The 13,236-nt window shown below is 48.7% G+C and overlaps 1 protein-coding gene across 1 annotated transcript in view; it reads left to right on the top strand.

Moving 5' to 3' along the window:
- Positions 1-13,236, top strand: part of ZFAND3 (zinc finger AN1-type containing 3) — a 119,764-nt gene that overhangs the window by 65,523 nt on the left and 41,005 nt on the right. Inside the window, exon 3 of the mRNA XM_044292211.1 lies at positions 6,798-6,977. Within this exon, the coding sequence (XP_044148146.1) occupies positions 6,798-6,977 (180 nt within the window). The remainder of the gene's footprint in view (positions 1-6,797; positions 6,978-13,236) is intronic.

Below are 13,236 nucleotides of genomic sequence, written 5' to 3'. Positions count from 1 at the left end.
TATTATAGGAGTAATATTCTTGTACATAGGAGGCAGTATTATAGTAGTTATATTCTTGTACATAGGAGGCAGTATTATAGTAGTTATATTCTTGTACATAGGAGGCAGTATTATAGTAGTTATATTCTTGTACATAGGAGCAGTATTATAGTAGTTATATTCTTGTACATAGGAGCAGTATTATAGTAGTTATATTCTTGTACATAGGAGCAGTATTATAGTAGATATATTCTTGTACATAGGAGCAGTATTATAGTAGTTATATTCTTGTACATAGGGGGCAGTATTATAGTAGTTATATTCCTGTACATAGGAGGCAGTATTATAGTAGTTATATTCCTGTACATAGGAGCAGTATTATAGTAGTTATATTCCTGTACATAGGAGCAGTATTATAGTAGTTGTATTCTTGTACATAGGAGGCAGTATTATAGTAGTTATATTCCTGTACATAGGAGCAGTATTATAGTAGTTATATTCCTGTACATAGGAGCAGTATTATAGTAGTTATATTCTTGTACATGAGAGCAGTATTATAGTAGTTATATTCTTATACATAGGAGAAGTATTATAGTAGTTATATTCTTGTACATAGGAGCAGTATTATAGTAGTTATATTCTTGTACATAGGAGGCAGTATTATAGTAGTTATATTCCTGTACATAGGAGCAGTATTATAGTAGTTATATTCTTGTACATAGGAGGCAGTATTATAGTAGTTATATTCTTGTACATAGGAGGCAGTATTATAGTAGTTATATTCTTGTACATAGGAGGCAGTATTATAGTAGTTATAGTCTTGTACATAGGAGCAGTATTATAGTAGTTATATTCCTGTACATAGGAGCAGTATTATAGTAGTTATATTCTTGTATATAGGAGCAGTATTATAGCAGTTATATTCTTGTACATAGGAGCAGTATTATAGTAGTTATATTCCTGTACATAGGAGGCAGTATTATAGTAGTTATATTCTTGTACATAGGAGGCAGTATTATAGTAGTTATATTCTTGTACATAGGAGCAGTATTATAGTAGTTATATTCTTGTATATAGGAGCAGTATTATAGTAGTTATATTCTTGTACATGGGAGCAGTATTATAGTAGTTATATTCCTGTACATAGGAGGCAGTATTATAGTAGTTATATTCCTGTACATAGGAGCAGTATTATAGTAGTTATATTACTGTACATAGGAGCAGTATTATAGTACTTATATTCTTGTACATGAGAGCAGTATTATAGTAGTTATATTCTTGTACATGAGAGCAGTATTATAGTAGTTATATTCTTATACATAGGAGAAGTATTATAGTAGTTATATTCTTGTACATAGGAGCAGTATTATAGTAGTTATATTCTTGTACATAGGAGGCAGTATTATAGTAGTTATATTCTTGTACATAGGAGGCAGTATTATAGTAGTTATATTCTTGTACATAGGAGGCAGTATTATAAGATTTCTGCTCCTTATATAGCACCAATATATTCTGCAGCGCTTTACAGACATTATCATTTGCAGTCCCAATTGGAGCTCACAATCTAAATTCCCCATCAGTCTGTCTTTGCAGTCTGGGAGGTAACCCATGCAATCACTGGGAGAATATACAAACTTAGCAGATTTTTCACTTGGTTGAATTTGAACAGTTTCCTAACTCGGCACAATATGACAGGTATTGCTTGAAGACGTGGTAGAGCGCCTCCTGTCAGTAGAGTTTGAAGGTTTATAAAACGTATTTCTGTTTATTGTTTGACCTCAAGAGAAGTGTGAAGCCCGAACACAAAGCAGCCCAGGGTACGAATTATAGGAATATTTCTACATTGTCCCTCTAGTGGGCAAACTGGTTGTACAGCACAAGTACCTAAGTGATAACTCTCTGAGTACAGATAATGTAGTATATGTCACCTGCAGTCCTATGTAACACCACAGATAACACAGTAATAACTCTCTGTGTACAGATAATGTAGTAGATGTCACCTGCAGTCCTATGTAACACCACAGGTAACACAGTGATACCTCTCTGAGTACAGATAATGTAGTAGATGTCACCTGCAGTCCTATGTAACACCACAGATAACACAGTGATAACTTTCTGGGTACAGATAATGTAGTAGATGTCACCTGCAGTCCTATGTAACACCACATGTAACACAGTGATAATTCCTTGAGTACAGATAATGTAGTAGATGTTACCTGCAGTCCTATGTAACACCACAGATAACACAGTGATACCTCTCTGAGTACAGATAATGTAGTAGATGTCACCTGCAGTCCTATGTAACACCACAGATAACACAGTGATACCTCTCTGAGTACAGATAATGTAGTAGATGTCACCTGCAGTAACATCCCATTGAATAATGTGATATCTCTCTTACAGCGGTCTATAGACTACTACTCCCACAGTGCACCATGAGCAGCACTGTATCTGTGCACAGTGTTTGACATGCCGCCCTGTAGCTGGCAGTATATTTGGGATTACAGCTCTGGATGGGATTCTGGAGTTTTCTTTGTGCCGCTGAACGGTTTTCTTCTCAGGAAATAATAATTATAGCCTCCATTTCCGTGTAAGTTACAACCCGCCCGATACGAGACGTCACAACAAGCGCGGCAGTCTGTGTGTGGGAACGGCTGAGGCGTTTGTCACATTCAGAAAGTTGTGACTAAGACGTCGTTCACACATTGAGGTTCTTGTTGCGTTTAATCTGCCATGCGGATGATGGGTTAGTGTCAGGCCGGGGTCTCCTCCCCGGATCACATAGTATAACACCTGTAGAATATCTGCCTGTCCGTATAGCAGGGGAATGTTCATTCATAAACCTCCTTTAGAGAAAGTTCTGGAACTTTCTCAGTCTCTTGGTGTCCCGCAGTGGAGGGTTTGTTACAGTGTATCTGTGCAGCACAAACCTCCTGTTCTGATAGTTTGTTGCATTCTTCCTGTGTTGATACATTGTTTCACCCCGGAGTTCCGACCGTTTTCCTTCCAGAGGCTACAATTGTATCAGCAACTGTAATGCAGGAGCAGGTCAGGGGAGGTCTTCACACACACATTCACTGACAGCAAGCGGGCCACCTCTGCTGTCGGCTTCATATGGTTTCGTACACTTTTGTGACCCCGGATCTGACCCTGCTGGTGCACCATTCCTTCAACTGCAGCTTGGATTTATGCAGGAGGATCAACGGCCATTCATGTAGTCTAAGTGGCCCTATGGTGAGTGAGGGGCCCATGTGAGGTCCCTGCAGGTGGAGTGGAGCCGATTTGTAGACACTGCGATTGCACCCCGCAGACCCTCCGCATCCCGGGAATAACGTACTGTATGTATTAGGTTTCTGGGCTGTGCTTGGGAGCCCCTGGAGGGATCACCCTCATCATGTACTGGAGGGCCCTCAAAGATGGAGGGAGACTCAGTGTTGCCGTGTTAACCCCTCCAGTGCTGGACTATAACAATATATATATATAAAGTGTCCGTTAATTCATGATGGAAGACGTTCTGCAGCAGTTTTGCCGTTTAGGCTGGTTGGGGGTCGGCTAAGATGGGGGTGGCGTGCCCTCTGGCGCCATGCAGATATAATCTACTGGAGGAGACCATTATCCTGCTTGTAATTTACACTCTCCCATTATGCACGTCATTGCGCCTGCTCCTGGTGTAAACCTCCAGAGCTGCATTCGCAGTTCTGCAGGCTGGGGCTAGGATTCTAGCAGTCTATTCCAGACTACAGTTTAGCGCCTGGTGTTAACACTACAAGTCCCACAATGCAGCACAGCGAAGCATGCCCCGTGTACACTGGAGCTGGGGAATTGATGCTTTCCCTCATTGCTGACAGTTTCCTTTAAATAAGGGGTGTGGCCTGACACTCGCACCATTGTAACACATGTATGAACACATGACACGTATGTCGTACCGGACCAGTTATTTGAACTTCGTGGGTTGCGACAATTACATATTTTGCTATTTTCTATGTACGCCTCAGACGCCGCCGTTTTCTCATTTTGGGCGCCATTTATACCTGACAAGAGGCGCCGCTTTGAATATTTATGTAACGCTGAAGACGCGGGCGCCCGCACAGCTCTGCTGTGTACCCCCCAGTCCGCCTAAGAAGAATTTATCAGCTCTGACCTTTTGGGTTCACAAATATAGGTCAGTTTCTCTTTCTGCGCCGCACGGCTGACATTTTGATTCATGAGCGTATGGAAATTTTCTTCTCGCGGATTTTTCTGCTCGTCCTCGCTCAGCGGCCGTCGGAAGATGACGAATGTTCCCTGACAGTTTGGGACCAGAAGTGTCTCCGCTGCTCCGATAGCTCAGGATTTTCTATGAGATGGCGACCTCCGCTGCATCCCCTCACTACAACACTCAGCGACCGCTTCCCACCAGCTGGGTGACCACCATGTGTAGAGGTGGTCGCAGGAAGCTCTGCCTCGCCGTGATGCACTGGCCTGCTTCAGGTCACTAGGTTAGGTGGCGGTAGGTTTCGCAGTTTTGCGGTGCGTCCACCATTTTCAGGTTCTTAAAGGTCCCTTTACTGTGAATTTCGGTTCATCTACGTATTGAGGTACATCTGTGATAACTCCACATCCACAGACAAACCATTTTTGCAATTAGTCCTATTTAGAGGGAAGGTCCGTGCAAGCAATGTCTTCTAATGTTCCAGTGCGTGCAAAGCTGAAAAAGGAAGCAACATTGGAAATGTCCTGAAATGTTGTGTCTACCATTGCTGTGCAGAGCTGTGTCTCCATGGTAACAGACTACAAGCAGACCTTGTGTAGTCTGACCTACAGCCATACGGCTTTGCACCCGTTGGGTCAGTTGGCAAACGGCAATTTGGGTCAAGATCCGACTATGCAGGTTTGGTTTGTTGTCTGGTACCAGAGGGACGCACAGACCCGCATAGAAGCTAGAGGCGACAAGCGGAGACCGTAGTCAAGGATCTGGTAGGCGGGCGGGGACACTATAGGAGACAGTAGGAGGGTAGGTAAGTGGTTGTTGCCACAGAGAGGAAACCTCTGACGCATTCCTCAATTATTCCAATCAGAATGATAGATTAAAGGGACACTCCAGAAATACTGACCTCTGTGCATGGAGTCAGACTGTCATGGACCTCCCTTTCTGGAGCGGAACGCTAAGGCAGGGTTCAGCAACCTTCGGCACTGCAGCTGCTGTGAAACTACAACTCCCAGCATGCAAACATGCTCGCCCGTTCTCACACAGCAGTGAATGGGGCATTCCGGCAGCTGTAGTTTCAGAACATCTGGAGTGCCGAAGGTTGCTGATCCCTGCTCTAGGGCCACCCCCTACACACACACACACACGCGCCTAAAATCCGTCCCATGCTTCTGAACTGAGATGTGCTTGGATTTCTGCAAACCCAATAGGAGCAGACATTTCTGTAACCAATCTGACCCTGAGGCTAGCTGCGTACGATGCAGATTACGCGGATCTCGCGCGCTGTAATACAATACCGGCAGAGTGGATGAGGTTTTCACACTTTGCTTTTTTCTTAGGTGCAGAAATTGACCTTTAAAATCTGCCGCATGTCAATAGTTTGTGGGTTTCCCCATAGACATCAGTGGGGGTTTTTACACACACAGAAAATCCGCACCGCGAATAATGCGGATTTCTGTGCGTTTTTTTGTTTTTGTTTGTTTTTGTGCGGTTTTGGTGCAGCTTTATTGCAGATTTTCTACACACAAATCTGCCCCGTGTGAATTGACCCTATGTGCCGCCGCGTACCCCCTCGGTGACGCCCCGTCGCTGGACGCTCTTTCCTCCCTCTCCATGACAGAAGTTGCGCTTTCAGATCAATTAAAAGGAGTCAATTATTCTTTGTTGCGTTTGGCGGCGAGCTGCTAACGTCTCGCTTCTCGCCTTCCCCGCTAATTGCACGCACTTGTAGCTGAAACGTTTCTCAGTTCAGCAGCTCCACCGATAATGAATGCATCGCACTCCATGAGCCCCATGCTGGGGATGATGAGGCTGGTAGTCTCCTGGTGCTCGACTGATGTGAAAAGGCACTGAACCAGTAGGTCCTCACTGAGCCAGTAGGTCCTCACTGAGCCAGTAGGTCCTCACTGAGCCAGTAGGTCCTCACTGAGCCACTAGGTCCTCACTGAACCACTAGGTCCTCACTGAACCACTAGGTCGTCACTGAGCCACTAGGTCCTCACTGAGCCACTAGGTCCTCACTGAGCCACTAGGTCCTCACTGAACCAGTAGGTCCTCACTGAACCAGTAGGTCCTCACTGAACCACTAGGTCCTCACTGAACCACTAGGTCCTCACTGAGCCACTAGGTCCTCACTGAGCCAGTAGGTCCTCACTGAGCCAGTAGGTCCTCACTGAGCCAGTAGGTCCTCACCGAGCCAGTAGGTCCTCACCGAGCCACTAGGTCCTCACTGAACCAGTAGGTCCTCACTGAACCAGTAGGTCCTCACTGAAGCAGTAGGTCCTCACTGAGCCAGTAGGTCCTCACTGAGCCAGTAGGTCCTCACTGAGCCAGTAGGTCCTCACTGAGCCAGTAGGTCCTCACCGAGCCAGTAGGTCCTCACTGAGCCAGTAGGTCCTCATCACACCCTCTGACTGACGGGGAATGGAGCCATGTATACCGTCACGTCATCTCCAGGACCAGGGAGGAGAGGTCTAACAGGCGGAGACAGTTGACAGGGGGTGGAAACAATAGGCAGGGTGCTAGAAGGGGGCGGAGACGTGTGAATGCCACGCCCACACCTTGTGACTGGACATGATGATGGTTTCCCTGTAACAAGTCTTAATTTGTGTTTCCTGTTTTTCATCTAAAGATTTCCAGAAGAAACAGCCGGACGAAGACTCCGCCCCCAGCACAAGCAGCAGCCAATCAGATCTGTTCCCCAGCGAGATAAACAGCGACAACGGAAATACCTCTATACCCTCGCAGAGCAGTAGCCCCAGCCAGCCGCTCTCCACGGACCTGAATGTAGCTTCTCCCAGTGAAGAGGAATGTAAGTCCCTGCTACACACCACGCCTTCTACTCTGCTCACATCCAGAGCTGCAGGCACTGTAATGCCCCCTGCGCGGCTCTGCTGTCTCCCACAATCCCTCTGAACCAGCAGGGCAGCCTGGAGTGCACCAGTGCAGAGACTTGCAGGTCCAGGGCTTGCGGAGCCGTCGCAGTCCATGCCCAGTGATGGAGCAGAGGCGGCACAATTAGTCACAGGGTAATTATGTAACAGGCGGGTAATGGGTTGCACATACAGTTCATCCTGCAGGCGATCCACAGCCGGCACTACACCGTTCTCCTCTACCATATTCTGTGGGTACGACGATCGGGTCTACAGGCAGCACACGCAGTATACACGTATGGCTACTGCGAGAATACACGCCACGTGTCCTACCTGACCTCACATAACCCAAGAAACCACAGTGTCTGTGCAACAGTGCCAGTCCTGTACAATGGTCAATGTAGCAGTGCCAGTCCTGTACAATGGTCAATGTAGCAGTGCCAGTCCTGTACAATGGTCAATGTAGCAGTGCCGGTCATGTACAATGGTCAATGTAGCAGTGCCAGTCCTGTACAATGGTCAATGTAGCAGTGCCGGTCCTGTATAATGGTCAATGTAGCGGTGCCAGTCCTGTACAATGGTCAATGTAGCAGTGCCAGTCCTGTACAATGGTCAATGTAGCAGTGCCGGTCATGTACAATGGTCAATGTAGCAGTGCCAGTCCTGTACAATGGTCAATGTAGCAGTGCCGGTCATGTACAATGGTCAATGTAGCAGTGCCAGCCATGTACAATGGTCAATGTAGCAGTGCCAGTCATGTACAATGGTCAATGTAGCAGTGCCGGTCATGTACAATGGTCAATGTAGCAGTGCCGGTCATGTACAATGGTCAATGTAGCAGTGCCGGTCATGTACAATGGTCAATGTAGCAGTGCCGGTCATGTACAATGGTCAATGTAGCAGTGCCGGTCATGTACAATGGTCAATGTAGCAGTGCCGGTCATGTACAATGGTCAATGTAGCAGTGCCGGTCATGTACAATGGTCAATGTAGTAGTGCCAGTCCTGTACAATGGTCAATGTAGCAGTGCCAGTCATGTACAATGGTCAATGTAGCAGTGCCGGTCATGTACAATGGTCAATGTAGCAGTGCCGGTCATGTGCAATGGTCAATGTAGTAGTGCCGGTCATGTACAATGGTCAATGTAGCAGTGCCGGTCATGTACAATGGTCAATGTAGCGGTGCCAGCCCTGTACAATGGTCAATGTAGCAGTGCCAGCCATGTACAATGGTCAATGTAGCAGTGCCGGTCATGTACAATGGTCAATGTAGCAGTGCCGGTCATGTACAATGGTCAATGTAGCAGTGCCGGTCATGTACAATGGTCAATGTAGTAGTGCCAGTCCTGTACAATGGTCAATGTAGCAGTGCCAGTCATGTACAATGGTCAATGTAGCAGTGCCGGTCATGTACAATGGTCAATGTAGCAGTGCCGGTCATGTGCAATGGTCAATGTAGCAGTGCCGGTCATGTACAATGGTCAATGTAGCAGTGCCAGTCATGTACAATGGTCAATGTAGCGGTGCCAGCCCTGTACAATGGTCAATGTAGCAGTGCCAGTCATGTACAATGGTCAATGTAGCGGTGCCAGCCCTGTACAATGGTCAATGTAGCAGTGCCAGCCATGTACAATGGTCAATGTAGCAGTGCCGGTCATGTACAATGGTCAATGTAGCGGTGCCGGTCATGTACAATGGTCAATGTAGCAGTGCCGGCCCTGTACAATGGTCAATGTAGCAGTGCCAGTCCTGTACAATGGTCAATGTAGCAGTGCCAGTCATGTACAATGGTCAATGTAGCAGTGCCAGTCATGTACAATGGTCAATGTAGCAGTGCCGGTCATGTACAATGGTCAATGTAGCAGTGCCGGTCATGTACAATGGTCAATGTAGCAGTGCCAGTCCTGTACAATGGTCAATGTAGCAGTGCCAGTCCTGTACAATGGTCAATGTAGCAGTGCCAGTCCTGTACAATGGTCAATGTAGCAGTGCCGGTCATGTACAATGGTCAATGTAGCAGGGCCAGTCCTGTACAATGGTCAATGTAGCAGTGCCGGTCATGTACAATGGTCAATGTAGCAGTGCCAGTCCTGTACAATGGTCAATGTAGCGGTGCCAGTCATGTGCAATGGTCAATGTAGCAGTGCCAGCTCCATATGTGTGTAACCATAGAAGTGCCCACACTGTAGTGTCGGCCTCATAGACCTGTCCCCACGGCAGCGCCAACCTCGTGGTAAGCAGCAGATTACCAGTACCCTTGTAGGTGTGGTAATCCTGTTGAAGTCCGGGGGCAGCAGTGATGGCCCTGACAATCAGGTGATTTTCCTATTTCATGACGTAAAGTCATGATTTTATTAAAGACACGGAGGCGAGTATTGCTATTCTCCTTCTTTACTCTGACCAATAGCAGCAAAGATAAAAATAAATATTGAACATTTGAACAGCCCCTCCCCATAGTCCCAGTATAACAGGCCACTCCGCCTGCAAATCCTCCTCTTTCTTTGTAACGCAAGACCGAACATCCAACAGAACCGGAAAAACCAAGAGTCCCAGAACATCATGGAACAACAACCGCCTTCCATCCGGAAGCGAAACGGGAAGAGCCGGAAACAGCGCCGAAGGATGCTCCTTGATTTGTCCACATCAACCAAACGGCCGGAACCGAACTGCCGACGACGTAGACCAACAGACACCGCACACCGGGCCGGTCTCAACCTGAAAAGGTGAAAAAACAGAAAAATGACAGTAACAAAAATTGGGACATGGCATCCAAAATCAACTGGTTGCGAACAAACCTACTCAGGAAAAAACTCATAGAGTTAAGAACAACATTTGTATGACACAAATCAATACTATCTGCAGAATAAACATCATTCAGAATAATAAACATACCTATAGGGAGGGAACTCAGGGTGGGCAATACTCGCCTCCGTGTCTTTAATAAAATCATGACTTTACGTCATGAAATAGGAAAATCACCTGATTTTATTACAAGACCCGGAGGCTCATATTGCGAGTTCAAAGTTAAGACAAATTCTCAATGATTGATGAGAAAACGTGAGGACCTGGACGGAAGTAAAATTCTCTGAACGTGGACACTCTGGACCAGTCCGCCAACTTCAAAATGTCCTCCAACCTGGCGCCAGACACCGCCAAAGAGGTAGCGGATGCCCCCCTAGCAGAATGCGCCGAAAAAATGGAAGTGTCCACGCCCGCCAATTCCATGATCCACTTCATCCACCTGGCCAGCGTGGGAGTGGTCACCGGGGCAAACGGACGAATGGTAGAGAGGAAAAGATGAGAAAACTCCCGTGATCGATGAATGGAAGTGCGAGCTTCATACCCTTGAGACATTCCACCGGACAGAGAGAAGGCGAGGCCGGGAAAGCCGGATAAGCAACTGAGCGTATGTGAGACTTGGTCCTCCTAGAGATGTCAAAGGAGACCCCCTCCGGAGTATACGAGCGGGCATCATAATCCAAAGCCCGGACGTCAGACACCCGCTTGCAGGAAATTAGACAGAAAAGAGTGACCAGCTTCGCCGACAGTTGCCTTAAGGACAGGTCTGAATTCTGAGGCCAAGAAGTTAGAAACGAGAGGACACAAGACACGTCCCAAGTAGCCGAAAATCTAGGTCTAGGAGGCCGAGACATCCGAGAGCCACGCAATAGACGGCACACCAAAGGATGTTGCCCCGCAGGAGTACCGTCAAACCCCTGGTGGGACGCAGAAATGGCCGACCTGAAAAGGCTGATCGTGCGATATGCCTTGCCCTGGTCGAAAAGAGAAGATAGGAAATCCAAGATCTCCGTCACAGGAGCCGAAACGGGATCCAAGTCCCTAGCCACGCACCAGCGATCCCAAGATCCCCAGGCAGATCTGTAAGATCTTCTGGTCCCTGGGGCCCAAGCGTTCTCCAACAGGACTCTAGCTGTTCCCAAAACTCCCGGGACCTCCCAGGGACCCCTGAAATGCGACACGCCAACAGGCGCAGAGAACCGTCCAGGAGGAGAGGATGTAGCTGGTGATTCGGACCTCGGAGGAGAGTCTGAGATGTCGGGAGCAAGTACGGGGTCTCCATCATCATTTCCAGAAGGTGAGGAAACCACGACTGGGAAGTCCAAAACGGGACCAGCAGAACCAGATCCGCTGAATGACGGCGTACGTGAATCAGGGTCCTGGGGATCAGCTGAAAGGGGGGGAATGCGTAAAGCAGACCCCGCGACCAATCCTGTAGGAATGCGTCCACAGCCTCGGCCTCCGGGTCCGGGCGCCAACTGTAGAAACGTGGCAGCTGCGTGTTCAGGCGGGAGGCAAACAGGTCGATACAGCAAGGCCCCCAAAGAGACGTTAAGGAACGGAACACTGCCGGATCTAACTGCCAGTCGCTGGAGTCGGAGAGATATCGAGAGCTCCAATCTGCCCGAATGTTCTGGACGCCCGGAAGATATTCCGCCAAGACGATCAACTCCTTGTCCAGACAGTAGTCCCAGAAATCCTTCGCCAACCGAGATAGGATGGTGGAACGTGTACCGCCCATGCCGTTGATGTAACGCACTGCCGACACGTTGTCCATGCGAAGTTGAATGCAAGCCTTGGCCGTGTCTCTCGTGAAACTCTTGATTGCGAACGAACCTGCCAACAGTTCCAGCGCATTGATATGGAATCCCGCTTCGTCCGCTGACCAGCCGCCTCCGGTTGAGATCCCCTCGCAGTGAGCTCCCCAGCCCGACAGGCTGGCATCCGAATCCACCATGAAGTCCGGGCGATGACCGAAAATAGCCTTGCCGTTCCAAGCCTGTAAATTGTGGATCCACCAGGATAGCTCCTCCTTGGTTTCCTCGTCCAGGGAAATCCAATCCGCATAGGAAGCCCCCCTCCGGAGGTGGAAAATCTTCAGTCGTTGGAGGGCCCGGTAGTGTAGTGGGGCTGGGAAGACCGCCTGGATGGAAGAAGCCAGAAGGCCTATGATCCTGGCTAGTTGACGCAACGGGATCTGGGAAGACAACCTGGCTCTGCACAACTCCTTCCGAATGGACCGGACCTTGGTCGGCGGTAGGCTGAGAGTCCCTGCCGTGGAATCCACCAGAAACCCCAGGAACTCCATCTCGCGAGCCGGGGTGAGACAGGACTTCTCCTGATTGAGAAGGAAACCCAGATCCGACAGGAGATCCATTGTCCAGCGAAGGTGATTCAGTAATACTGCATGATCCTGTGCCATGATCAGGATGTCGTCCAGATAGACGATGAGACGAACCCCCCGACTGCGCAGCCAGGCCATAGCAGGGCGCATCAGCTTGGTGAAGCACCACGGAGCAGAAGAGAGGCCGAAAGGGAGGCATGTAAACCGCCAAATCCTGTCCTTCCAAAGGAAACATAGAAGGTTCCTGGACGCGCCCTCGACAGGGACGGTAAGATACGCGTCCTTCAGGTCCAACTTGACCATCCAATCGCCCACCTGAAGCAGGTCCCGCAGGAGATGGATGCCCTCCATCTTGAAATGGCGGTACCTGGCGAACGCGTTGAGAGCGCGTAAATTGATGACAGGCCGAAGCTGGCCCCCTTTTTTCGCCACCAAGAAAATGTTGCTGATTATCGCACCAGTGGATGCCGGAGCCGGCTCTATGGCCCCTTTGCGGAAGAGCTCGGATAGCTCTGAGTCCACAAGTATGCGGCTCTCTACTGACAGCACTGCCGGATGTGGGGGCGGGATGGATAGGTGAGGAGATGTCAACTCTATGTGGAAACCCCTGACCGTGGAGAGAATCCATTGGTCCGAGGTGATGCGCGACCAAGCTCGAGAAAAGAGCTGGAGTCTGCCCCCTACACAAACAGTTGAAGAATTGAAATGAGGCATCGGTCTTACCATAAGGACGTCTGGAACCAGGGTTTCCTCTGTATCCTCTAGGTCTCCAGGATCCTCCCTGGGAAGGGAAGAAAGATGATGTCTCCCGCCTCTGCTCCTGGAATGCAGGTCTCTGGGAGAAGGAGCCTCTGCCTGTAGCACGGGATTGGAAGTGGGCACGGCCGGACAGACGGCCCCTGAAACTGCCGGCCCTGGTAGAGACCCTACCGTGAAACACCCGTTTCATTGAACTCTGGGCCTTATCGAGTGCTGTAAAGGCACCAACAAAACGGCCTAAGTCCTTAATAAAGGACTCGCCAAACAGCAAGCCCTGGGCCTCCTTACCGGCTTCCG

This window comes from Bufo gargarizans, chromosome 4, assembly GCF_014858855.1.
Source record: "Bufo gargarizans isolate SCDJY-AF-19 chromosome 4, ASM1485885v1, whole genome shotgun sequence".
Classification (NCBI taxonomy): domain Eukaryota; kingdom Metazoa; phylum Chordata; class Amphibia; order Anura; family Bufonidae; genus Bufo; species Bufo gargarizans.
Note: the sequence above shows the minus strand (reverse complement) of the source record. Positions and strands in the feature narration are given on the sequence as shown.